Below are 26,745 nucleotides of genomic sequence, written 5' to 3' on the forward strand. Positions count from 1 at the left end.
AGAAGACCAGTAGTGTTCTTTGATTAGTTAGTTGATGGTTGAAGGGGAAGGGGAGGGACAAATGGGTCTGGATTTGTTTCTCTGTTGTAGGTACTTATTGCCTTTTTAATCTCTCTCTCTCTCTCTTTCTCTCTCTCTCTCTCTCTCTCTCTCTCTCTCTCTCTCTCTCTCTCTCTCTCTCTCTCTCTTTTCTCTCCCCCCCCCTTTTCCTTTCTATTTCTCGTTTCCTTTTCCCCCTTTTTTTGATATAGAATTCAAAATGTTATATTGGCAGAGAATACTCTCCTCCCCCCCCCCCCTCTCTCTCTCTCTCTTTCTTTCTTTCGCAACCATCCATTAAATCATCTGGTATATAGAGATCATATACAGTATTAGAATAAAGCAATGGTGATTGGCTTAGTTTAATCTTTTTCTTTATGCCTTTGGCAATTTGAGAGATTCTTGGGTTGTATTTATATGCTGAATAACTACTAGGTTTCGGTAACAAAGATACTGTAGCCTGCTTTATAAAGTAAAAATCGAAACAAAACAATACTTTTTGGCCTTTTATTTGAATAACAACATGTGGAAAGGACAAATTCATTAAATGTTTACAAAAAGTAAATTTATATCTAATGATAAGAATGGATTTATACTAGTAAATGTAATATATTACATAATACTAATACAAAACTATGTTCCTGTTATTTTTACACGTTGCTTGTGTTTGATCGATAGACCGAGAAATTTTCCTCCTTTTTGACACATTGCTATTATTATTATCATCACTGAATAAAAAAAAAACACTCGCCAAAACCACTACATCAACATCTCTACCGCCACTACTATTACAATCACTACCACATCATCATCCCTACCACCACTACTACTACAAATAGCACCACATCATCCCTACCACCACTACTACTACAGCTACCACCACATCAGCAACCCTACTACCACTACTACAACCACCACAATATCATCATCCCCACCACCACTACTACTACAACCACCATCACATCATCTCTAAGACCACTACTACTACAATCACCACCACTTCATCATCCCTACCACCACCACTACCACCACCACACCATCATCCCTAGCACCACTACCACAACTACCATCACATTATCTACTACTACAACCACCACCACATCATCAACCCTACTACAACTACTTCAACCACCACCACATCATCATCCCTACCACCACTAATATTACCACCTCCATCATCCCTACCATCACTACTACTGCAACCACCACCACACCATCATCACTACCACCTCTACTGCTACAACCACCACCACATCATCATCCCTACCACCACTAATATTACCACCTCCATCACACCATCATCCCTACCATCACTACTACTGCAACCACCACCACACCATCATCACTACCACCTCTACTGCTACAACCACCACCACATCATCAACCCTACTACCACTACTACAACCATCACCTCATCACCATCCCTACCACCACTACTACTACAACCACCACAACATCATCCCTACCACCACATCACCATTCCTACCACAGCTACCACAACCACCACCACACAATCATCCATACGACCACTACTACCACAATCACTACCACATCATCCCTACCACCGCTATTACTACAACCACCACCACATCATCGTCCCTACTACAACCACCAAATGTTGTAATTACACTTTCAACTTTTGAAATTCCAACGAGTTGTATCAGAAATTGCTGAGATAAATCTTGGATCGCATCTCAGTAAAAATTTTAGTGAAATTCAAATTTATAGTTTATGGTCGCATGGATGGGTCATGATCTTCACTATGAAAAGTTTCCTCCTTTTTAGTGACCAGTCATTCTCACCCTGATGGCTGGGTAGCCTGGTGGTAGGGGCTCAAAGGCCAATAGCGCTGGTGGTAAGGACCCAGTGGCACATAGCACTGGTGGTAGGGACTCAGTGGCTGGATAGCACTGGTGGTAGGGACTCAATGGCTAATAGCGCTGGTGGTAGGGGCTCAAAGGCTAATAGCGCTGGTGGTAAGGACTCAATGGCACGTAGTACTGGTGGTAGGGACTCAATGACAATGGCTAATAGAAATACAGTAGAACATGAAAGTAACGTACTCGGAATTAGCGAGAACTCGGAAATAGCGAGTAAAATCTAAATCCCCGTTTTTTTTCTCTTATTTGAGTCAATAAAATTAGCATGCAAGTAGCGAGTATGAAAAAGAGGTCAACTCGGAAATAACGAGCATTTCCTGCCCCAGCCTAGGACTTCGAACGAAGTAAAGCAAAACACCAGACAAGGGCGATTTAAATATTTTTAGCCCAGCTTCTTTTCTTTTCTTATTTTTCGTTACGAGTAATATTACATTGTAGCCTAGTCTAGAGTACATAGTAGGCGAAACAAATTTGGGTGGGGGTTGGGTGTGTGTGTGTTTGTGTGCGTGTGGGGGTCAATTATTCACCCAATGTGATGTCACGCGACGCGCGAGGTAAGCACTGGCAGCCAACATGTCAACATGCCTCACTTCGCAGCATCGGTCAGCGAGTCGCGTTCGTTAACGAACGACACGATCAGCGAGAGAGGGGAGCGTGGAATCATCATTTCAGTTGGTCAGTGATTGAGTGATGCGCTTGTTTACCTCATCAAACATGCCTAGTGCATACAAACACTCGCACACACAGACACATACACACGAAATCTTGATGGAAATGGAAGGGGTGGATCAACTTCAACCTGTGGCCATCATTACGTAGTTAACGAAGGCCGTTCAACCCCGCCCTCACCCCACTTTATCCACACATAGTCATTTGCACGCACGCGCGGCACACACACACGCACGCACGCGCGGCACACACACACACACACACACACACACACACACACACACACACACATTGTCTTTCCATATATTATGTATTTTTGTACGGCCGAGTGACCTTTCCTGGCAACTCGGGAATAGCGAGAACTCGGAAATAGCGAGTAATCAGGAGTGGACCCGTCGTACTCGCTATTTCCGAGTTCTACTGTAATAGTAATAGCGCTGGTGGTAGTGGGAGGGACTCAGTGGCTAATAGCACTGGTGGTAGGGACTCACTGGCTCATAACACTGGTGGTAGGGTCTCTATGGCTGGATAGCACTGGTGGTAGGGACTCAGTGGCTAATAGCACAGGTGGTAGGGTCTCTATGGCTGGATAGCACTAGTGGTAGGGACTCAGTTGCTAAAAGCACTGGTGGTAGGGCTCAATGGCTAATAGCACTGGTGGTAGGGGCTCAATGGCTAATAGCACTGGTGGTAGGGACTCAGTGGCTAATACTAATAGCGCTGGTTGTAGGGACTCAGTGGCTAATTGCACTGGTGGTAGGGACTCAATGGCAAATAGCACTGGTGGAAGGGACTCAATGACTAATTGCGCTGGTGGTGGGGACTCGGTGGCTAATAGCACTGGTGGTAGGGTCTCTATGGCTGGATAGCACTGGTGGTAGGGACTCAGTAACTAATTGTACTGGTGGTAGTGGTAGGGACGCAATGTCTAATAGCACTGGTCGCAGGCAGGAACTCAATGGCTGATACTGATAGCTCTAGTTAGGGACTCAATGTCTGATAGTTCTAGTGGTAGGGACTCAATGTCTAAAACTAAAAGCACTGGTGGTAGGGACTCAATGACTGATAGCACTAGTGGTAGGGACTCAATGGCTGATGGTAGGGATCAAAGGCTAATTAACACTGGTGGTAGGGGCTCAGTGACCAATAGTGCTGGTGGTAGGGACTCAATGGCAAATAGCACTGGTGGTATAGACTCAATGGTTTATAAGATTGGTGGTAGGGACTCAGTGGCTAATAGCGCTGGTGGTAGGGACTTACTGGCTAATAACACTGGTGGTAGGGACTCAATGTCTACAAAATCACTGGTGGTAGGGACTCAGTGGCTAATAGCACTGATGGTAGGGACTCAATGTCTACAAAATCACTGGTGGTAGGGACTCAGTGGCTAATAACACTGGAGGGACTCAATGTCTACAAAATCACTGGTGGTAAGGACTCAGTGGCTAATAACACTGATGGTAGGGACTCAATGTCTACAAAATCACTGGTGGTAGGGACTCAGTGGCTAATAACACTGGAGGGACTCAATGTCTACAAAATCACTGGTGGTAAGGACTCAGTGGCTAATAACACTGATGGTAGGGACTCAATGTCTACAAAATCACTGGTGGTAGGGACTCAGTGGCTAATAGCACTAGTGGTAGGGACTCAATGGCTAATTGCGCTGGTGGTAGGGACTCAGTGCGTAATAGCCCTGATGATAGGGACTCAGTCTGTAAAAGCACTGGCGGTAGTGGTAGGGATAGTGTGTAATGGAAATCAAAACTAGGCAGTAAAATTATATGTCACCACTGACAGTGAATACAATTTTATGAAAAAAAAAAACTCCACAGTGGAACGCACTACAGTCCGCTTAAACAAACCATCTGAGCTAGGAAATATTCCACCTTAAAAGGGGGACCTATAGTCAAAAATCCGTTTTGTTTATTGCAATGCCAATATTGGTATTCCCCTGTTGTTTTTAGGTGGTAGGAGGTCTAATTTGATGACGAACACACACCATAAAAAAAATTAAATGTGCAGCAATGTGGTCTTATGGTATGACACTTGCTTTCATATCGGAAGGTCCTGGGTTCGAGTGATTTCTTGTAAAAGGCTCTTTACTCATTCTCTCACCCCCAAAAAATAAATTCCTACAGTGATGCACCAAAACCCAACGGATACCTTCCAAATTTACACACAGTTTCCTACAGCAAGAGCAACATCATGATGGATAGGTTTAGCAAGTCTTGAAAAAATTATTTAAGGAATTGTTTTTCGATTACGATTGAAAATATGGCACTCATGAAACGACAGGAAAAAAAATCCAATTTAAAAATTAAAACGACTAAATTTTAGTTTAGCCCAAAGTCAAAGCCATCATGATGCAAAACCCATCATACGAAAGATTCTGACAAATTTGAAGACAATCTGATGGAAAATAATCCAGATATGAATGAAGAATGTTAGAAAATCAGAAAATGATGCAAAATGGAATTTTGAGAAAAAACAAAATCTTTCTTTAATTTGATAAACAAGCTAATTTTTCAGACAACGTCCATCAAAATTCCAAAGTATAATCAATATATATGGAACAAGTAAATAGTCGAATTTTGTAGATTGATCAAATTCTGAAAAAAAAATATATAATTGATTCGCTAACCCCCATACCACTTAGAATTTGTTGTTGTTGTTGACATCCATTTTTCATTTGTTTAAAAATAATTTGGTGGTCAATTATGATTTATAGTTAATCTCATAAACTAATAATGTGATTGATGTTAAACACACAAAAAATCCCCCCCCCCAAAAAAAAAAAAACAAAAAAAAAACAAACATCTTTAATATATTTTTTTACATTTTAAAGAGGCACCCTATAGGCTAAAATTAGATGTAAAACCCTAAAACTAAAATTGCTAACATAGATGAACCAAAAACCAGCGTATAAATTTCTTTCAAATTTACACACAATGTATATTACATAAATAACTAGATAATGATGGAAGAGTTTACCACTGGTCTTGAAAAGAAATTCTTTAGAATATGTTTTTTAATTCGACTGAAATTGTGGCGCTTATCGGCAGGAAAAAAAATCAATTTTTAAAATTAAAAAATCTTACAATGTTAAATTTCCCCCAAAATACTTCCGTCATGATGCAAAACACACAAAAAAGATTCTGAATATATTTGAAAACAATCTAAAGGAAAATGACATGTATGATTGTTATGAATGAAATAAAACGGAAATTTGAGAAAGCACTAATTCGACATAAGCTGATCCATAAAATTTTCAAAATAATGAGCGTCATAGGACAAGAAATGACGAAAATTGAGTAGATTGATCTGTCTAAAAAATGTATAAATGATTCGCTAACCCATTCCCTAAGAAAATAAATGCTGAAAAATTAAAATATTTCCGTACTCTTTCATTTTATGGTCAGAGTTTATTTATACCTTACGGATTCATCATTGTAATCAGAAAAACTAATTATTTACCAGATTACTTATCAGTTGATTCCTTGATATATTAAAAATTCTCGAAATATGATTTCGCAAAATATGATTTGACTTTGACGCACTACCCTCATTTTTCAATTTTTAAAATAGGCTTCTGCTTGTGAGATAAGTATGTAATCAACTTGAACTGCAAAATCAAATCTATTTTAGACAAGAAAACAGCTGAATGGTGATAATAGATCTAGCTCAGAATAAAAAGCAATAATTTTCTTTCGCAAACTCCTAGGAGAAAAATTTTCTTTCGCCTCCAGGAAAAAAGTCAACACCACTTGTTTGCGACTGTTGTTTCTGTAATTCCACAAAGAGGGTTGATCTTGTTCTGGTTTGAAAAATGGAAATAAAAGAGACTTTTCATTAGCAATTTTAGACATGGCTATAAAATTAAAATCATTGTCATAAAATGAATTTATCATTCACATACCAATTTTTTTTAACTGGTCATCGTTCTCACCAACACAGTTGAAATTTCATTGGTTTTACATCCACAGGCCAAAACTCTTGGCAACAAACTCTATTAAGTTCATAAATGCAGTAGTAACTCAATTCAAATAATCCTTTGTCAATTTCATTAAGAAAAATGAGCATTTACACCCGAGCATGCAAATCTCAAACTTGGTTCAATGCCCAGTTTTAAACCCTCTATTACATTAGTATTGGCAAAACAAAAATCTCAAACAAACTGGACATTCCCTTGTGGTCCATTGAATTTTTTTTTTTTCGCGAATTGTGTTGAACTGGCCGAGAAAAGGAAATTGAATGTCTCACTATCAACTCTCGACAGAGTTCATAATAACGGAGAATTATAATCATATGAATTTTATCAAGACCACCCACATTTTCATTTACCTCCCTAAAATCCTCAAATTTGGAAAACTCGAAAACACGAAAATCTCGAACAAATAGGCGTGGTCCCAACTTGTTCGAAATTTCCGTGCTCGAGTGTACTTCATTGACCAATAAAAATGTAAGGACGCTATGAAGATTTGAAATCAATACTAACCAGTTTCAAAAAGTGCTTGCAGATACTCTGCTCTGCTGGCACAAATGATGGTTTGCTGATTGATAAGATTGCCACAAGACATCTTGAGCCAGCTATCTTTCTTGATTGTCAGGACACCAGTACGGTCAACTGAATTCTTTCCTGTTGGCTGTCGAAAAAAAAAATTAATTAAATTCACTGCAGTGAAAATGGCACATACCAATGCCATTGCTTAAGTTAATAATTATAAATAATAATAATAATAATAATAATAATAATAATAATAATAATAATAATAATAATAATAATAATAATAATAATAATAATCATAATAATGATAATAATAATAAATAAATTGAAAAAAAAGTAATACTAATAATGATAATAATACCCTATTGTTTTTCATTATTTGACAATACTGTATATCTACAGACTATGTGACACATGTCATTGTCATTATCAATATCATCATCATGAGGCATTTCAATCCAACTCCAAAGTTCTAAAAATCGGGTCACAGCCACTAATTAGCTTAAATTAATGCTGGAATGCCAAAAACTGGACGTTTACCAACTCCCACAATTTTAGAGTTACTGCCCCCCCCCCACCACCAACGTGCTCGGCAATTTGCAGTAACAATTTATACTTCTGGGCGAGTGGATCACAATTTGAGTTCCATTACCACTGCTGCTGCTCACTAAACTGCCCACCTGTCACCAACCCAGTTGTTACAGTTACAGTTACACAAGTACTCTAGAAATAAAATCATCTAAGGATTAATCCATATAAAGATCACATTGGAATGCAGAACACAAGACACACGCGCCAGTCAGTAAGGCGTGTTGATATTACAAAACAATTACATTCTCATTCATTCATATTATATCTCATCATAAATATCGCCACCGCTCGAATACTTTTTACTGTCCTAGTCCTAGCCTTGACTGAGAATTTTTTTTTAAAGAAAAGAAGAAAAGACAAATTCTTACCTTTACAGAATCCTGACGAATAAAAATGGTGTCAGTCTCAGTCTCCAATTGCTTAACTGCATTTTGGCAATTGTTGATAAGATGAAAAATTGTCACCAATAGCGATGGCCATTATTGAAATACTACGTATTGAAATTGATGATGCTCGTAAATCGGGAGAAAACAATCATGGCTTCGCGGTTGGCGCCACGGCCCACCACGGCAGGGTTGCCAGTTTGGCATTTTAAATGCCAGATTCCAAAAATCTGGCATTTTTGAAAACCGTTTGGCATTAGAAAAATAATTTGGCATTTGGCATTTTCATTTGGCATTTTCTTTTCTTGTATATTATACTTCAAATGACACCTTTTCTTAATTATTTCTAAACGCGTAAAAAAAAATCTCTTCACATCGGGAAACTTTGCTATTAAAACTCACACCCTGAACTAGCCCTGCCTCCCTCAGATATTCACTCAAATTCAGCCCTCGACAAGTATCCTCGTAAGTTTTAAAAAAGAAAAGAAAACACGCAAGCCACCAGGATATGATAGTAAATTGTCTATCAAAAGTGAGTAGTTTTCTTAGTGGGGTGGGAGTCAACAGACTTTGGCATTTTTTTGAGTGTTTTGGCATTTTGTGAGTCTTTCCCTGGCATTTTGTTGAAAAATAATCTGGCAACCCTGCACCACGGTCGACTTACCGGATGTGACCTTTGACACGACCAGGGGTCAAGGCCCCAGAATAAGTGCGGCTAGACTCCTGTGCTCCCCGTACTTAATGACGTCTAGCCTGCCAGTCTACCCGTCCTTAAGTACAATGACCGGTAATCTTCGTGTTAGTTCTAGTTTTGTTTTTTTTTATAAACAAAAAGAGAAGTTCAAAGCGTCCTTTTTAAATATCGTTCTTCAAGAATACAGTGTTTTGAAGCCGGTTTCTGATCAAAAATCTTTTCATTATGAATTCCAAGAAAAAGTCTGAAGTCGATTTGAGTGTAAATCGTTCTCGCAGTGGTGTCAGACCAAGTTAACGTAAATTTCAAGGTAATCGGTTACAAACAATGAGAAAAAAGGTGCTATTAGTATTAGTGTTAGTGGTGATAGTAGTGTAGTTGATAAGAGTGATGGAGCTGTTTTGAAATGTGCTAATGAGGGCTATGTAGTCAATCAAGTGTGTTAAGAAAAACAGCCTGCCACGCCCAATTCTCGATGTGAAGTGAAATTGTGCAATATGTATGATGTGATGGATGAGCTATCAGATTCTGATGATAACGACATGTTATATCAAGTTGTAGAGGAACATGAAAGTGAGATTGGGTTTAGAATTGTTGATCTAAGCATTTTAAAAGAACAAATTTCTTCCAGACTTGTGTGTAATGAGTGTTATAGTAAAGTTGAACTGAAAGAAACTGAGCGTCGTGGATTAAGAAGTAGGTTTTGTTTTGTTTGCGATACCACAAATTGCCCTTGTAAGCAGTTAGCTCCATGGTCATCTGATCCTCTTAAAATGTAAATGACACTGGTAGCCTTACTATTCATTCTGTGAATGGTAGAGCGAGCAGCTATCGCGATGCGTTACGTGGATGGTGGGCATAGGGGACTTCAAGGATTTTGTGGTATGATGAGTTTAGCCCCTCCTGTTCAGAAGTCTAGTTTTAAGAAAATAAAAGAGACTATTCATGATGCTGTTGTGAAGTCTCAGGTTGTAAAGTTGTCGTAAGGCGGGTAAAATTGAGTTTCCAATGTCAGAAAAGGGCGACGAAGGGGGAGATTTGAAGGACATTGACGTATCAGTGGACGGGACGTACATGACTAGGGTGTTCTCGGCAAAGTGTGGAATAGTAACCGCAATGTGTTGTGCGACAGGGAAAGCACTCGATACTGGTGTATAATCAAAGGTATGTACGTCATGCGATTGGTGGAAAGCTAAGCATGGGAAGATTCGGAATAGTTCGTAAGATGGAGAAGCATCATTTGCGATACACCGGATTTATCGGTGATGGGGATACAAATAGTTTTAGAACCGTAGAAAATTCTAAACCTTATGGGGAAACGACAGTTGAGACGGTGGAATGTACTGGTCACGTACAAAAAAGAATGGGTACCCGACTTAGGAATGTGAAAAATTCTATGTCTGGAAAAACAATGAGTGACGGGAAGAAAATAGGAGGGAAAGGCAGATTGACAGATAAAAGTGATAGATGAAATATAAACTCATTACGGCAATGCTATTCATGCCAATAAACATGACTTGAGTGGTATGCAAAAAGCAATTTGGGCCATTTACTTCCATAAGCTATCCACGGATGAGAAGCCGTACCATAATCTATGCGATGAAAAATGGTGTAAGTATAGGGCGGTGATTGCGAAACGGTCGCATGACAATAGCCTATCACCTGCGATTATGGAGGCGTGTAAGCCCGTTTTCCGCGACTTGTCACATCCCGACCTTTTACGTAATTGCCTTGACGGGTTTACGCAAAATGCTAACGAGTCGTTGAATAGTTTGGTATCGAAAATATGTCCAAAAATGTCATATCACGGATTAAACACTGTTGAAATCTCTGTGGGGCTGCCAGTGCTGATATATAATGATGGTACAGTGTCATTGAGAGATGTTTTAGAAAAAAATGCAAATACCATGCGATTAATTGAGTGAGCAATTCTTCCGGATTACCGACACCAATCGGATTAAGCAGGCCAGGAAGCGAACCACAGAAGCATCGCTCGAGGCACAGCGTGCCAGACGTGATGACAGATTGGCAGTCGAAGAGACCCGGGCAATAAAAGAAGGATATCCGTACTCAAAAGGTGCTCACTGAAGGTAGGATGAACAAAATCGCAATCATTTTTCTTCGAAAAATGGCATTTTGCGCCCCCGCGCCCTTGATAACTTTTTTATTTATCAACCGATTACTTTCAAATTTGGAACATATACTCTTCTTATCACTGTCTATAGAAGAAACTATGGATATTTTATTTTATTATCTTTGTAAAATTTGAATTCATCATCTGCCAATTGTGCGAAAAAATACCAGTCAAAATGCGTAACTTTGATGCAGTACGAATTTTTTTTTTTGTATCGGTCAATCATATCCATAGTCTCTTTTGTAGATTAACGTCATTTTTTACATGCTGGCAAAGTTTCGAAACCCTGTCAGGCAAATCTTTTACAAAACTTTGCGGGCGGTGAGCATTCCATTTCTCTCAATGAAAATCTGAAATTATCACAAAAAATGCAATTTTTCATATTATACTTATATATATATATATTTTTCTCATAGATAAATTACTCTATAGTGTTTTATCCAAAGGGAAGGATTGTATCTTTAAAGCTCTATTTTTTATGATTTATTTTGTCTCATGCCTGTCTCCCTGGTGACCCAAAAAAACCAAATGCCTCATTACCGATAGTGATAGGTCTACTTTCGTTTTCGACCTTTGGTTTTTATTAGATAAGGAACAGTCTTTCCTAGTTTCTAGTTCTCGTCATTCATTTTAGAATTATAATGTTCCAGTTTATAACTTTTGCTTTGTCAAGAATATTCTATTGTGCATTTTAAAACATGTTCTCCATTTGAAGAAAGTCATTAATATTAAAAGTAAGGTTGCGATTTTCTTAAGTTTTTTTTTCCGTGCCTCCGTTGGTGGTGTATTATAATACTAACAAACTGATTTTTTACACCTCTGTCGGCCATGTAAATGCTAGTCTTTGACAGAAGTTTGACACGCTGGTTAATGATTGCCGATGTCAGTTTATAATGATAGTAATGTTTTTTTTTTTACTGACAAGAATAGATATTATTATTATTATTATTATTATTATTATTATTATTATTATTATTATTATTATTATTATTATTATTATTATTATTATTATTATTATTATTATTTTAAATTTTAATCCAAAGAAAGAAACAATTGACCTCTGTCACTCTATCAATCCACTGAAATGACTTTTCATAATTTTCATACTTAGAAATTAATTTTAACTCAAGATGAGCGATTAGTTATAATAAATTCAGTTATATGGAATTTTCCCCAAATATGACAAGAATGATAATTTAAGAAAATTGTCCTTTGGGATCCCGATACTTTCATACAAAATTGGAAAATTCTGAAGGTTTTTGTCTTTGACAATAGCATAAATTAAAAAATAAATAAATTCTCTTTATTCACCTCTGGAGGAAATTTGTCTTTGGAGTCTATTCTAAAGGGAAACTGAAATAACACAGGAATTGCCGCAATGCAGGACCACAAACTGAGCTAGGGCTGAGGTGACTTGCTCAAGGCCACACCACGTAGTGACAAAGTGTTCTCATGATGAGATTTGAATGAGTTCACCCATATTGATTTATTCCTTAATTGATCTGGGAGTGGGAGGAACTGTTTTATTAACCTTAAATTATACCGCTTAAGCGAAACGAATATATTATAGTCTACATGTTATTTTTACAAACAATTGTCATTTCATTGTGGTAAAAGGCAATATGCACAAATCAGCAGAATGACCACTCAAACATTTTTACAGAAGCATGTATTCCCTATGTATGTACAAAATACACACGCGTGCAACGGGTTGGATCTGGGTCAGCCCAGATACTGTCCTTTTGTTGGTTAGGGCAGAGTAGACACAGTTGTTTTTTTTTCAAGAATAATGTTTTTGATTTTCATTTGGAGTTGCTTGAAATTTGTTAACAGTATGAATAATACTATTAAAGGAATCAACGTTACACATAGTTTTGTGTGTGTTGACACGTTATATCTGGCTGGCAGATGTTATTATTTAAAAAAAAAACTAAACGCATTGCATCAAAAGTTTTTATATAACCAACGTTTAAGTTTTCAGATAGTTTTCTGTGTTGGTTCTATTGATCAAGCGGTAAAACAGTCCGTAATTTACTAAAACACATGCCATCGATTGCAAAACATGTGTAGTTTTCTATGTTTGCCAATCATAATAATAATTGTGTACATTGTGACGACTGCCCGAGATTCGTGGTTATCTGGGTCTTTATTGACGTCACTCTGATATTAGTTATTATTTTAATCATCCATTTTTATGATCAATTATTACTAAACTGTATGAGTAAGGCAATAAACAATCAACGTAACACATACTTTTGTGTATTTACACGTTATATCCTGTTGACATCAATAGTTTTATATAGCCAAATACAGCTATATGGTAGTAAGAGAGGGAGATGAGAGGGTGAGAGAGAGGAGGGAGAGAGAGAGAGAGAGAGAGAGAGAGAGAGAGAGAGAGAGAGAGAGGGAGAGAGAGAGAGAGAGAGAAGAAGAAGAAGAAGAAGAAGAAGAAGAAGAAGAAGAAGAAGAAGAAGAAGAAGAAGAAGAAGAAGAGAAGAATTGCGGCCTGTGTAGACAAATTTAGGCCTGAGTAGACACCGTTGTACTTGTTTTCAATAATTCAGTTTCTGATTTTCATTTGGAGTTGATTGAAATTTGTTAACAGTATGAATAATACAATAAACAATCAACGTTACACATACTTTTGTGTGTTGACAAGTTATATCGGCTGGCAGGTGTTATGATAAAAAAAGAAAACAACTAAACGCATTGCATCAATAGATTTATATAACCAACGTTTAAGTTTTCACATAGTTTTCTGTGTTGCTTCTATTGGTCAAGCGGTAGGACAGTGATAAAAAGAAGTAGTACTAGAGATAGTAGTAGTAGTAGTAGTAGTAGTAGTAGTAGAGTAGTAGTAGTAGTAGTAGTAGTATAGTAGTAGTTAGTAGTAGTAGTAGTAGTAGTAGTAGTAAATAGTTTGTAGTAGTAGTATAGTAGTAGTTAGTAGTAGTAGTAGTAGTAGTAGTAGTAGTAGTAGTAGTAGTAGTAGTGTATATATTAGTATTAGGAGTAGTGGTAGTAGTTGTGGTAATATAATTAGTAGTAGTAGTAGTAGTAGTAGTAGTAGTAGTAAATAGTAGTAGTAAGTAGTAGTAGTAGTAGAAGTAGTAGTAGTAGTAAAGACGAAGATAGTAGTATTAGAGTAGAAGTAGTAGCAGTAGGAGTAGTAGTAGTAGTCGTAGTAGTCGTAGTAGTGTGTAGTAGTAGTAGTAGTAGTAGTAGTAGTAGTAGTAGTATAGTAGTAGTAGTAGTTAGTAGTAGTAGTAGTATTGTAGTGTAGTTATGTAGTAGTAGTAGTAGTAAGTAGAGAAGTATAGTAGTAGTAAGTAGTAGATAGAAGTATAGATGTAGAAGAGTAGAGTAGTAGTATGTAAGTAGTAGTAGAAAGAAGAAGAAGAAGAAGAAGAAGAAGAAGAAGAAGAAGAAGAAGAAGAAGAAAGAAAAAGAGAAGAAGAAGAAGAAGAAAAAAAGAAGAAAGAAGAAGAAGAAGAAGATGAATTTTAAATGTATTTTTACTATATTTCTAAAGCATCTGATAGTCATGGAAAACAATTCTTTAAAATTCAAACATAAATAAGAATGGAGAGCAAATTCAATTTACACGACCTTAGAATGTTTTTCTTGCAAATGATGTAAGAAAATGTTTCAACTTTGACTTCATGTAACTAACCACTAAAAAGATTTATCATACTTGTGAAACACCTTTTAAAGCATATTGACTAGGTAAATAAAATATAACAAGATTTGAACCAGACACAACTTCTTTCCAAAATCTACAGTCTGTTGAAGTTCCCCAAAAAAATCTCGAAAGTAAATGTTTTGGCCTCCAGCATGACGAAATAACAAATCCTATTACTCTATAAACATAATGCTCATACAAAATGACATGTAATTCACGTCAATGGTTAGAGAGTACTCCAGGGAAGAGACCCAATTTTTTTCAGACATTTTCTTCAAATGGTCTTTGAAAAATAAAGAAGTGAACATCAGAAAACACGCAATTTTGCATGTTGACAAAAAATAGTTATAATCACGAGCAAAATGTATAAAAGATTAAAATATCTCAAAATAATGGAGATAGAAGAAATGTATCACTCCTTATAGGAAACCAGACCTGCTAAATTCAAAAGTCATCTTAACTTTTTGGTAAAGTCAATATTTCCTTCTCAAATTTCAACATGAAATCATGAGTGATAAGCACAATGTTCGAACCAGCAGCATACAATAAGAAATCAACCTCTTAAGAAATGCCTATAATCCCAAGACAACATATTTGTACTTCCGCAACGTCTGTTTTCACTTCCATTCTACTTTATGGACTTGTCTGGTAGTTATATTGCTTGGTTTTGCCTTGGCCCTCTCTGGGATCCTTAACCGAAAGGGTGCAGTAAAATGTATTATTCCTATTCATGGGGATAATGTATCCACTGTAAATCGTCTCTTTGTATGTTATTAGGAGGTTATCGATATATACGTTGGCAGTAGAGTTCTTTCCTCTTATACAGGATCAAGCGCACGAAGTGTGTCTTTTGTTCCCTCAACTCCCTACCACCCCTTACTACTACTACTACTACTACTACTACTACTACTACTACTACTACTACTCTACTACTACTACTACTACTACTACTCTACTACTACTACTATACTACTACTACTACTACTACTACTACTACTACTACTACTACTACTACTACTACTACTACTACTACTACTACTACTACTACTACTTACTACTATACTACTACTACTATCTACTAACTACTACTACTACTACTACTACTACTAAATACTACTACTACTATACTACTACTACTACTACTACTACTACTACTACTACTACTATACTACTACTACTACTACTACTACTACTATACTATACTACTACTACTACTACTACTACTACTACTACTACTACTACTACTACTACTACTATACTACTACTACTACAACTACTAATACTACTATCATACTACTACTTAATACTACTATACTAACTACTACTACTACTACTACTACTACTACTACTACTTATGTGTGCGTGTCCGTGTGTGTGTTAGAGAGGATAAGAGAGAGAAGAGAGAAGAAGAGAGGAGAGAGAGAGAGAGAGAGAGGAGAGAGAGAGGAGAGAGAGAGTAAATTTGATGTGCAAATCTCACTTTATGTAACTTTACTATAACATATTTGCATGTTATGTATATAATATGAATGTATTACCAGTTCTGACATAAGCGTGAAAGAGAAGACACACACACACACACACACACACACACACACACACACAAAAGAGAGAGAGAGAGAGAGAGAGAAGAGAGAGAAAGTGAGAGAGAGAGAGAGAAAGAGACAGAGGAAGAGTGAGATGAGGAGAGAGAAGAGAGGAGTGAGAGAGAGAGAGAGAGAGAGAGAGAGAGAGAGGAGAGAATGAGACGGGAGAATTTATTTTTGCATACAATATCTCACTGTTTTTTGTAAGTTTCTGTAACATAATTGCGTGTAATGAGATAAGGTAAGATATACTTAAGATCCAAATGGAAATTATCATAATGATACACATCAATCATCGTTATATTAGCACACTTGTATACACTGTCATGAACCCCTGATGAAAACACGTAGCTAATTAATAACAAAATGATCATCAGATATAATAAAATATTCATAAAATATACAGCAGTTACAAGTAATGCTGTGCTGCAAAAAACGACGTGAAAGTAGAATAGAGTTGCAATAATGGTTTTGTAATGTAGAATTTTGACAATAGATTGGGAAGGATTGCACTGAGCCAACACAGGGTGACATAAAGTAAAAGTAATACATGGTATATGAATGGATAAATGAATAATAGATAGTGTAGATATAGCACCATGTAAATATTCATAAATAAATAGATTTTAGAACGAATATAGTATCATTCAAATTTCATGTAATAAAAGTCATCCTAAAGTTTCGTATTGCTGATAGTAAAAATTAATTAAAATATCTTTGTCTTTTGCTTTTCACGTGTATTAGTCTGCTACTCCTATGGCTTATTTTGATTTCGTTGTACAAAGTGTGGGACTCGTATATTTGGATTTTGTTAATCGAAGATTAGCAACGTCTTTGTGGAAATATACAACATTGTTCCATTCATCATCTCCTAATATTCGATTTGCATTCTTTATTGTTTTATTTATTTTAATTTCTACATATTCTAAAATAATGTCCACCCCAAGTACTTACACAGAAAGAAAAACAAGACTTTCAATGCAAGATTTATATAACAAAGATAAATTTGCTTTGTCAACATTTATTGAGTACAGTCTCCTCATCATGAATAATCTTGTCTTCCTCTTTTTAAGCACTTTGCACGAATGATTTTACAGTCTAAACTTTCATTGACAATTATACCGAGGTATTTATAATCATCTACTTTTTCTACACTCTCATTTTTAATAAATATATTTTCATGTTTGTTACCATTTTTCCTAAGATAATAGGCTACGCTTATTTGTACTACCACTGCAAATAACGCCAGAGCTTATTTGTACTCTTACTAAAAATAGAATTTGCGTAATTACTAAAAATATAACATTTTATACGTATAGAACTGCAATATACAATGAATTATCTGGAAGTCAAAAAGTGAACACTTCATCTCATCACAATCACATTATTACTATTATTACAAGTTGATTTTGACGGACTTTGGTAATTCTTCACTCTTTTCAAGTCACAGAATACTCAGTTTACAAGGTAAGCATACGAAATGCACATTTTAATTCATTTCTTATTTTTATAACTAAACATGCTTTGGGGTTGTGTGTTTGTTGATTGTGCATCAGCTGACGACACATTTGTCGCTACCGCGAATTACTTAACTTTGACTTTATTACTTTATTTTGTGAAAAATAACAATAACAGGGCTTAAAAAAATTAAAATACTAATTCCCCCCCCCCCCCAAATAATTTAAATCAGCCTTCCATGTCAGGCGATTAAAACCAAGTGTTTCAATGTTCGATCCCCAGTCAAAAGGTTGCTAATTTTATCAAGATCAAGAGGTTTCGAGTACTCACGACATTCCAGGCTCAGGGTCCTTTAAAAAAATACTTTTCATTCAGTTATTGTTATTATCTTTATTATGGCCGACACAGCATGCATCGTCCATACTTTTTCACAACTTTTTTTTTTTTTTTTGGGGGGGGGGGGCTGTTTTTTTATATCGGAAAATTGGGTTTTGTATGTTATGTTCATGGAGAGAGAGAGAGAGAGAGAGAGAGAGGAGAGGAGAGAGAGAGAGAGTAATATTTTATAATGATAAGATATCTGTAGTGGTAGTATTATTAGTAGTTTTGAAATGCCTATGATGATGACAATGTGAGATAATTATATTTGTGTGATTATTTTTATTATATTTTTAAAAGTTACGTACGGCTATGTCGTAGTGGTATGACACTCGCTTTTGGACCGGAAGGTCCTGGGCTCGAGCCTCGCTCGGCGCATAGTTGAGCCCTTGGAGAAGGCACTTTGCTCACTTTCTCTCACCGGACTCAGTTGTAAAATGTGTACTTGGCCGTTAACTGCGTTGTCTCTGTCCGAAGAAATTGTAATATCGCCTAACAGACGTTATGTCCCGTTCAACATGCGAAGTGTTGCTGTTATAAACTTTAGCATTGGCATGTATGTGCGTATTTCGCTGTAGTAAATTTAATTTAATTTTTTGTTTTCATCGACAGCTAACATGAAAGAACATGTTGACGTTACTGGTGTCCTGACAATCCATAAAGATGCTGGCTCAAGGGCTATTCTGGCAAGGTGTGTTGAGGCAAACCTTTGCCTGTGGCAAAACTCATCAATCAGCAAACCATCATCTGGGCCAGCAGACCAGAGTGTCTGCATGCACTTTTTGACAATGGTTAGTAATGTTTTCAAATCTCCATATATAGCGCCTTTACATTTTTTATTGGTGATCAATAAAATAAATGCTCATTTTTCTAAATGAAAATGGCAAAGCACCATTTGAATTGAATTACTACTGAATGTATTAATTTAACGACAGACTATAGTTTGTTGCCAAGAGTTTTGTTCTATGGATGTAAAACCAATGAAATTTCAAGTGTGTTGGTGTGAATAATGATCATTTTTTAAAAATTGCTATGTCTTTGACAAATGCATTTTATGACAATAATGCCATTTCCAAAAATTGCTAATGAAATGTGTCTCTTTTTTATTTCAATTTTTCCATCCAGAGCAGGATCAACCCTCTTTGTGGAACTACAAAAAAAGTGGTGGCAAACAAGTAGTGTTGACTTTTTCTGTATTGAGGCGAAAGAGATTTTTATTCCAAGGGTTTCGGAAAGCAAATTGCTTTTTATTCAGAGCTAGTGCACTATTTAACTGTTTTATTGTCTAAAATAGAATTGATTTTGCAGTTCAACTTGACTAGATATATAATTTTATACGACTTGTCTCTCAAGTAGAATAAAAAAAATGAAAAATGAGGATAGCGTGCCATATCATATTTTGAAAAATCATTTAATATATCTAGAAAGCATCTGTATAACCTATTGTATACAGTAAATAATTAGGTTTTGTGATTATAATGATGAATTCATAAGGTATGACATCATATTTGACCACAAAATTATTTTATCTCTGGGCGTAAAAAAAATCAATTTTACAGCATTTTTTTTATCTAAGGGGTACGGGTTAGTGAACCGATTATAATTTTTTTTGACTTAGATCAATCTACAAAATTTTCGTTTTGTTGTCCTATTCCGGTCATATTTTGAAAGTTTGATGGATCACTTCTTTTAGTTGTCTGCAAAATCAGCCTTTTAACTTTATGTCAAATTATAGAAAAAGCTTGCGCTTTCTCAAATGTCTGTTTTATGTCATTTGTCTGATTTTCTAGCAATCCTACCTTAATCATTTTCCTTTAAATTATCTTCAAATTTATTCAGAATCTTTTCTATGATGTGTTTTACATCATGATGTAAGTGTTTGGGGGGTAAATTAAAATTTAGCAATTTTATAAATTTTAAAATTCATTTGTTCCTGTCGATCCGCGCTAAATTTTCAGTTGAAATCAAATAAAAATTCTAAAAAAATTATTCCAAGAGTTTTCATGATATAGCTATTTATGAAAGAAACATTGTGTTTAAATTTGAAAGAAATTTATATCCTAGTTTTTGGTGCATCTATGTTAGAAATTTTAGGGTTTTACGTCTAATTTTAGCTTATGTTGCCCCTTAAAAAAGTTTTTTTTTTAATTCAGTTATTTTTGGTGTTTAGCATCAAATTATACATTACATTATTAGGTCATGAGATATAATTAAAGAATTTTAGAACTATAAAGCATATTTGACCACTAAAGTAATTTTTGGTGAATAACAGTAATTTTTAGAGGGTATGGGTTAGCGAATCGTTTATAATTTTTTTCAGAATTTGATCAATTTATAAAATATTACTGTTTTCTTGTTCCATATTGGTTATACTTGATGAATGTTGGCCTTTGTCTGCATAATTAGCTTTATTATCAAATTAAAGAAAAAATTTTCATTTTCTCAAAATTTAATTGTGCGTCATTCTCTGATTTTCTAACATTCACATCTGGATTGTTTCCCATCAGATTGTCTTCAAATTTGGTCAGAATTTTTCTTATGATGTGTTTTGCATCATGATGGTTGGGTTTTGGGCTAAACAAAAATTTAGCAGTTTTATGAATTTTTAAATCAATTTTTTTTCCTGTCATGTCACACCAAATTTTCACTAAAAAATGGAAAAAAAAATTCAGAAAAATTTATTTTCAAGACTATTGCTAAACCTATCCATCTTGTTGTAAGAAACATTTTGTGTAAATTTGAAAGAGATCTGTTCGTTGTTTTTTTCTGCATCACTGTAAGAATTTTTGGGGTCTAATTTGAGCTTATATTGTCCCACCCTGGTGGTAGGGATTTGGTGGCTAATAGATAGTATTAGCGCTGGTGTTAGGGACTCAGTAATAGCCATGTGGTTGGGACTCGGCGAGTAAAAGTGCTGGTGATAGGGATTCAACGAGTAAAAGCGCTGGTGGTAGGGACTCAGTGAGTTATAGCACTGGTGGTAGGGACTCAGTGAGTAAAGCTCTATAACTCGGTAATAGCACTGGTGGTAGGGACTGTGTCAGTGAGTAAAAGCGCTGGTGGTAGGGACTCGACGAGTAAAAGCACTGGTGGTAGGGACTCAGTGAGTAAAAGCGCTGGTGGTAGGGACTCGGTGAGTAAAAGCTCTATGACTCAGTGAGTAAAAGCGCTGGTGGTAGGTGTCATGGTCTCAAGTGAGTAATGAGCTACTCGACTATGCATAAAGATATATGTAGAATGAGGCCCCAGAATTTACTAGTTACTATAAATGAAAAACAATTAACGATTTGTTTACAATGAAATAAAAATAATGATGAAATTTAATTAAAAGAGATAAACAGTGATCGTGGCAGTTACAAATAGAGATATGAATATTTTACGTAACTTATGATAATATGTCAGGTTCGTAAGTTTACGTTTCCAGGCAGTTGATGGGCTTGGATGATCTATTCCTCTGATAACAGGATTGGACTCGTAAAATTCCACTTCCAGGCAATTGGTAAGAAGTTATTGTGAAGTCCTTTGACAGCGGGCTTGGGTTTGATCCTTGAAGATTATACAATCAAAGTTAAAAGCTCCGGCGTCTTAATGGTGTAGATATAATATCTACAAAGTCCCAAAAGATAAAAATCTTCCAGTATATATATAGGAATAGAGTGACTGGCCGTCCGGCATAGATTGTGGAGAGAAAGTGAGTGTAGAATATTAGACCTATCAGCTTTTATAATAAATGGCTACGTGGCAGAATGTAGAACGAAAAGTATTCACTAATTAGAAATTAATTCGAGGGAAGGCTATAAAAGGAAAGACGATCTAATATTAGAAGGTAAAGTTTATCTAAGCCTACCGAAATATAACTGGAGTGAGATGAATTCAGTTCTTAATAAAATAAAATTTAATAAGATAATTGTGAACAATCTTTACTGTGACACCCCCCACCCACGTTTAAAATATACTCTTTAACCATTATGGGAAAGATAGATTTTACAAACGGAAGTAAATTTACTATCATGATACTCTAGCATTAATCCATTGTTATGATTTGTGCTACAATTAAATTATTTATTAACTAGACATGGAAATGTTTATCTTAACGTAGGTATATGAATGGGTGACAATAACAATGAAAGATTGTGATTACAAATCATTGTGATGAACGACATGATGGCAATGTGATTACAAATCATTGTGATAAACAATAGTGATGGTAATGAAGCATGATTTAAGTCGATGATATGAAGGTAATTTTCTGAATGAAATGAATGAAAATGTAAATGGAATATTGACATTTCAATTATTAATCATAAATGAGTGAAAATTCATAACAATAATAGATAAAGAGAAGATTTCCCAAATCATGAATGGGTATGGTATATATATCCAAACAATACTCAATGTTACATTAAGTTGGGTCATCATGTTTACAAATAAAATTATCGAAATTGTGCGTTCTGATTTGGCATAGTTTGCGAGGTAACTAACAGTATGCATGGGAGGTTAAGTTATACCCTTCTCACGTGTTTATACTAATCGAGAAAGTAGGTCGGCGTGAATATTTTCACAGCCTGGTATGTGAGAGATACTGAAAGTGTAATTTTGCAAAAATAGACTCCACCTTAGTACTCTACTATTATTCATTTTGTTATTTCTTATGTACGTGAGTGGTTTATGGTCCGTTTCTACCACAAACTCTTTTAGCAGTAGATATCTGCTGAATGTCTTTAAAGCAAAGACGATGGCCAGTCCTTCACGCTCTATTACAGAGTATCGTGATTCTCTGTCCAATAATTTTCTGCTTGCATATAAGCAAGGCATTAGAGTTCCCTCATGTTCCTGTAATAGTACACCTGCGATGCCCTTATCAGACGCGTCAGTTCTTACAACAAATTCTTTTGATATGTCGGGTAATTTAAGAATTGGTTCTGAACAGAGTAATGCCTTTAACTGGTTAAAGCTATTCTGACACGCTTCTGTCCAAACAATTTTGTTCGGTGACCCATTCTTTGTCAGATTTGTTAGCGGTGTCGCGCGATGTGCGCGAAGTTGTAAATGTATTTCCTGTAAAAATTTAGGAGCCCAAGTACTTTGCGTACTTCTTTTTTTGTCTTAGGTGGTTGCAATTGTGCGATTTTTGTTTGTTTTTCTGTCTCGGGTGTCTGTGTCCCATGACCAACGGTATGATTAATCCTGCATTTGAAGCTTCGATATTAGTAAACATAGGTTGCGACACTGTGTCTCTATCAAAATATTTTTTTAGCATATTTGCATGGAATGTCTTTGTTGTGTTGTTAATTTTAATCTCGTAATTAACATTAGATTTTACTGCTGTTATTTTGAATGGTCCTTTCCATGTAGCTAAAAGTTTACTCGAGTCATCGGGTAAGAGTATTAGTACTTTGTCACCAATCTCAAATTTTCTTGATTTGCTTTTGCGATCAGAGTATTCCTTGTATTTCTCTGCTTTTTTAGTGACGGATTCCTGTGCTAGCTTACACGTGTCCTCTATTCTGTCTTTCAGGTTTCTTACATATTCGTAAGCAAACATAATTTCGTTATTGTCCTCCTCATTCCCTTTACAAATGTCGGCTACTATATTGATCGGGCCGCGAGGTGATCGTCCATACATCAACTCAAATGGGGAGTAGCCTGTAGATTCTTGGGGTATTTCTCTATATGCAAATAGGATTGCTGGTAAGTATCTGTCCCAATCATCTGGTTTTTCTGCTGACACTTTTCTTAACATATTCTTTAGAGTGCCATTAAATCTTTCACAAAGACCATTTGCTTGGGGGTGGTAGGGAGTTGTGAATGAGTGTTGGATTCCCATGAGTTTCATGGTTTCATGCATCATATGTGATGTAAATTGGGGTCCATTGTCCGACAGTATCTCATTTGGTATGCCTATTCTAGTAAAAATTGTCATCAATGCTTCAGCTATGTGATCCGATGTAGTTGATTTCAATGCTATCGCTTCTGGCCACCTGGTTGCGTAATCGACTAGTGTTAGTATGTGTGTATGGTTTCTATCTGATTTTGTTAAAGGGCCTATAATGTCAATTGCAACTTTTTGAAAAACTTTTTCAATAACTGGGGTTGTCTCTAATGGCAATCTCGGTATTCTGCCTTTTGCGACTCTTCTTTGGCATGTGTCACACGATTTCACATATTCTCGGACGTCTTTAGTAATTCCAGGCCATGTGAAATTCTCGGATATTCTCTTCAATGTGGAAGAGCTCCCAAGATGTCCAGAAGTTATTGAATCGTGCGCTATTCCAAGGATTTTGTTTCTGTAAATACTCGGCGTGACCAGTTGTTTAGCTATTTTGTTTCTTTTCCTATGTAACCTGAACAGAATATCTTTTTCAATGATGTATTCAACTTTTGATTTCGTCCCTTTGTTTGCGATATTGAAATATGAAGTTAAAGTCGAGTCCTTTTTCTGTTCTTCAATGAACCTGTTCCTGTCAAATTGTTGTGGTTCTAGAGAAATAGTCATTGGCTTCTCTGTTGTCTTAGTCATCTTTCTTGTTTCTGCTAGACAAGCTGTTTCTTGGGTTAATGACCATTCTTTTACATCTGTTGGGTTGTCTTTAAGACCTTTTATATTGCCAACAATAACATCAGCGACGGGGTTGGGAAGTATACAGCATTCCACTATTCCTGTATAGTATGGGGTTTCTATGTACACATTAGCTGTTTCAAAGGTTTCGACTGTGCCACTGAATGTGATGCATTGTACCGTTTTTCCAGTTTTGTCTTCGTCATTGATCAAAGATGCTTTTATTCCTACTGTACTGCATCCTGTGTCTCTCAATATTTTGCAATCAGTTCCATTAGCTTTGCCTTCACAAAAAAATAGCGATCCTGATTTGTGAGTTTGTGTTAAAAGTGACATACCTTTCACGCAATACACATTTATATTTTCTCCTGACATTATTCGTGTCTGATTATTTACACTGGTTTGGAGTGATGCATTTGCAGTTTCTTTCGGATATCCCACGATTTTGTAACATTTGTCTGCTGTGTGGCCTTTCATTCCACAATATTGACATTTAATTATAGGTTTGTTGGTTTTCTTATACTCAGTATTATTGTCAGTGCTATTTCTTGTTTTGTTTTGATAGGGTCGGCTATGGTCTCTATTGAACTGTTTGTTCCATGGTTTGTTACTATGATCATCTTGTTTCACTTGCGTGTTCCGAGTGATTGATCGGCTCGTTCTATTTGAGTACTGAACTTTAGGTGTACCTGGACTCTGAGCAGCGGCAGCGTAGTATGGTTCCTTCAATGTTCTGCTAAGGGGTGTCAATGGATGTGCGCTGTTAAAGTTTTCTGCGTAGATTTTTAATTTGTCCAAGTTTTCTGGCTTTCTCTCTTTAAAGAATGCGACTAAATCTGGGTTGCAAGCTTGATAGATTCGATTCTTCAGCGTGAGATAGTAAAGGCCTGCAAAGTCGTCTTGTTTTACGTTTGCCAACTCAAGCCACCGATTTAGAAATTGAGTAATTCGGTTCACGAATGTATTAAAGTCTTCTCCACTTTCCGGTTTTGCAGTGTGAAACCTTTCCTGGTAACCATCTTCCGTTAATCTAAATCTTTTTAGTAGAGCGTCTTTAATTTTTCCATAGTCATCTGCATCTTCAGTTGTTAAGGTATAAAAACTTTTAGCGGTTCTCCAGATAAGCAGTTAATCAAGGCTGTGGCCCATTTGCTTTCTGGCCAACGATAACCTTTAGCCTGAACTTCGAATCGGTGTAAGAAGGATTCTAAACAGTCTGAGCGTTCATCGTATGTTGGCATGCGTGGAAGTTTCACGAAAAATTCATCACTATTATTATGTTTTCTTTCATGACCGGTTTTTGTTTTTTCAATTTCCAGCATCATTTGGGTCCTTTTGGTTTCTTCTTCTGCTAATGCTATTTGTCTTTTTAGTTCCCTTTCTTGGACTCTTTCTTCTCGTTCTTCTCTACGTATTCTTTCTTCGTGTTCTTTTTCTTCTCTACGAATTCTTTCTTCATTTTCTTCTCTACGAATTCTTTCTTCGTTTTCTTCTCTACGAATTCTTTCTTCGTGTTCTTTTTCTTCTTTACGAATTCTTTCTTCATTTTCTTCTCTACGAATTCTTTCTTCATGTTCTTTTTCTTCTTTTACTTTCTCTTCGCACCATGAAAATATTCTTTCCTGGGGTATTTCTAAGTCTTTTGCGAGACTTAAGTATCTTTTATATGCTTCCATGTTGCAATAAATTAGTTACGATGTTTTATATATATTATATTGACAGGATACTGTTACTGACTGTTTTATTTATTTACACTTACTGGAATGAACTGTTCTATTTTTAGAAATCTCTCTCTCTTATTTCAACTTATTATGTATGTTGAATTTGATGCCTTTTATCGTTATATCTTATAAAGCAATGTGTCAATACAATGCGGAGTTATTATGACTTGTGTCAATAACAATGTGTCAATCGCGTGTACTCTAAACTATGTTACTACGAAAAATGTATCACCAATGTGTGTGACTCGTCGTTAGTTTGTGTACAATTATTCGCAATGACGCTAATATACTAGAGTGTGATAACAATAATAGGATGCCAAAATAATCCCAAGTTATCTATCACTAAATATAACACGACGGCTAGTAGACTCCTTTTATTATTATTTAGTTTTTAAAGACTCACTTTTCAGAACATAATATATAAGTGGTTTTCGGTAACAGTAATATGCCAAAAATGCATTTAA

General features: G+C 36.0%; 1 protein-coding gene and 1 long non-coding RNA gene across 3 annotated transcripts; one reads left to right on the plus strand and one right to left on the minus strand.

The window, feature by feature from the left end:
* Nucleotides 1–5,066: 5,066 nt before the first annotated feature.
* On the minus strand, nucleotides 5,067–8,262 carry LOC144957502 (uncharacterized). 2 transcript variants are annotated; one of them, XM_078888829.1, is made up of 3 exons: nucleotides 8,055–8,262; nucleotides 7,087–7,234; nucleotides 5,067–6,405 (listed from the first exon to the last, which is right to left on the minus strand). In XM_078888829.1, the coding sequence occupies exons 2-3, from the start codon at nucleotides 7,166–7,168 to the stop codon at nucleotides 6,233–6,235; spliced, it is 255 nt and encodes an 84-aa protein (XP_078744955.1). In that variant the 5' UTR covers nucleotides 7,169–7,234; nucleotides 8,055–8,262; the 3' UTR covers nucleotides 5,067–6,232. The 2 variants fall into 2 exon arrangements, with proteins under 2 accessions (XP_078744955.1, XP_078744954.1); XM_078888828.1 differs by lacking the exon at nucleotides 8,055–8,262 and having other exon boundaries at nucleotides 6,102–6,405; nucleotides 7,087–7,352.
* Nucleotides 8,263–17,489: 9,227 nt separating this feature from the next.
* On the plus strand, nucleotides 17,490–19,573 carry LOC144957977 (uncharacterized). The gene is made up of 3 exons (XR_013642283.1): nucleotides 17,490–17,632; nucleotides 18,614–18,792; nucleotides 19,127–19,573. It is a non-coding gene; the product is annotated as an uncharacterized LOC144957977 (long non-coding RNA).
* Nucleotides 19,574–26,745: the final 7,172 nt, after the last annotated feature.

The sequence above is a fragment of the Berghia stephanieae genome, chromosome 12, assembly GCF_034508935.2.
Source record: "Berghia stephanieae isolate SIO BIC M18660-M18661 chromosome 12, UCSD_Bste_1.3, whole genome shotgun sequence".
Lineage (NCBI taxonomy): Eukaryota > Metazoa > Mollusca > Gastropoda > Nudibranchia > Aeolidiidae > Berghia > Berghia stephanieae.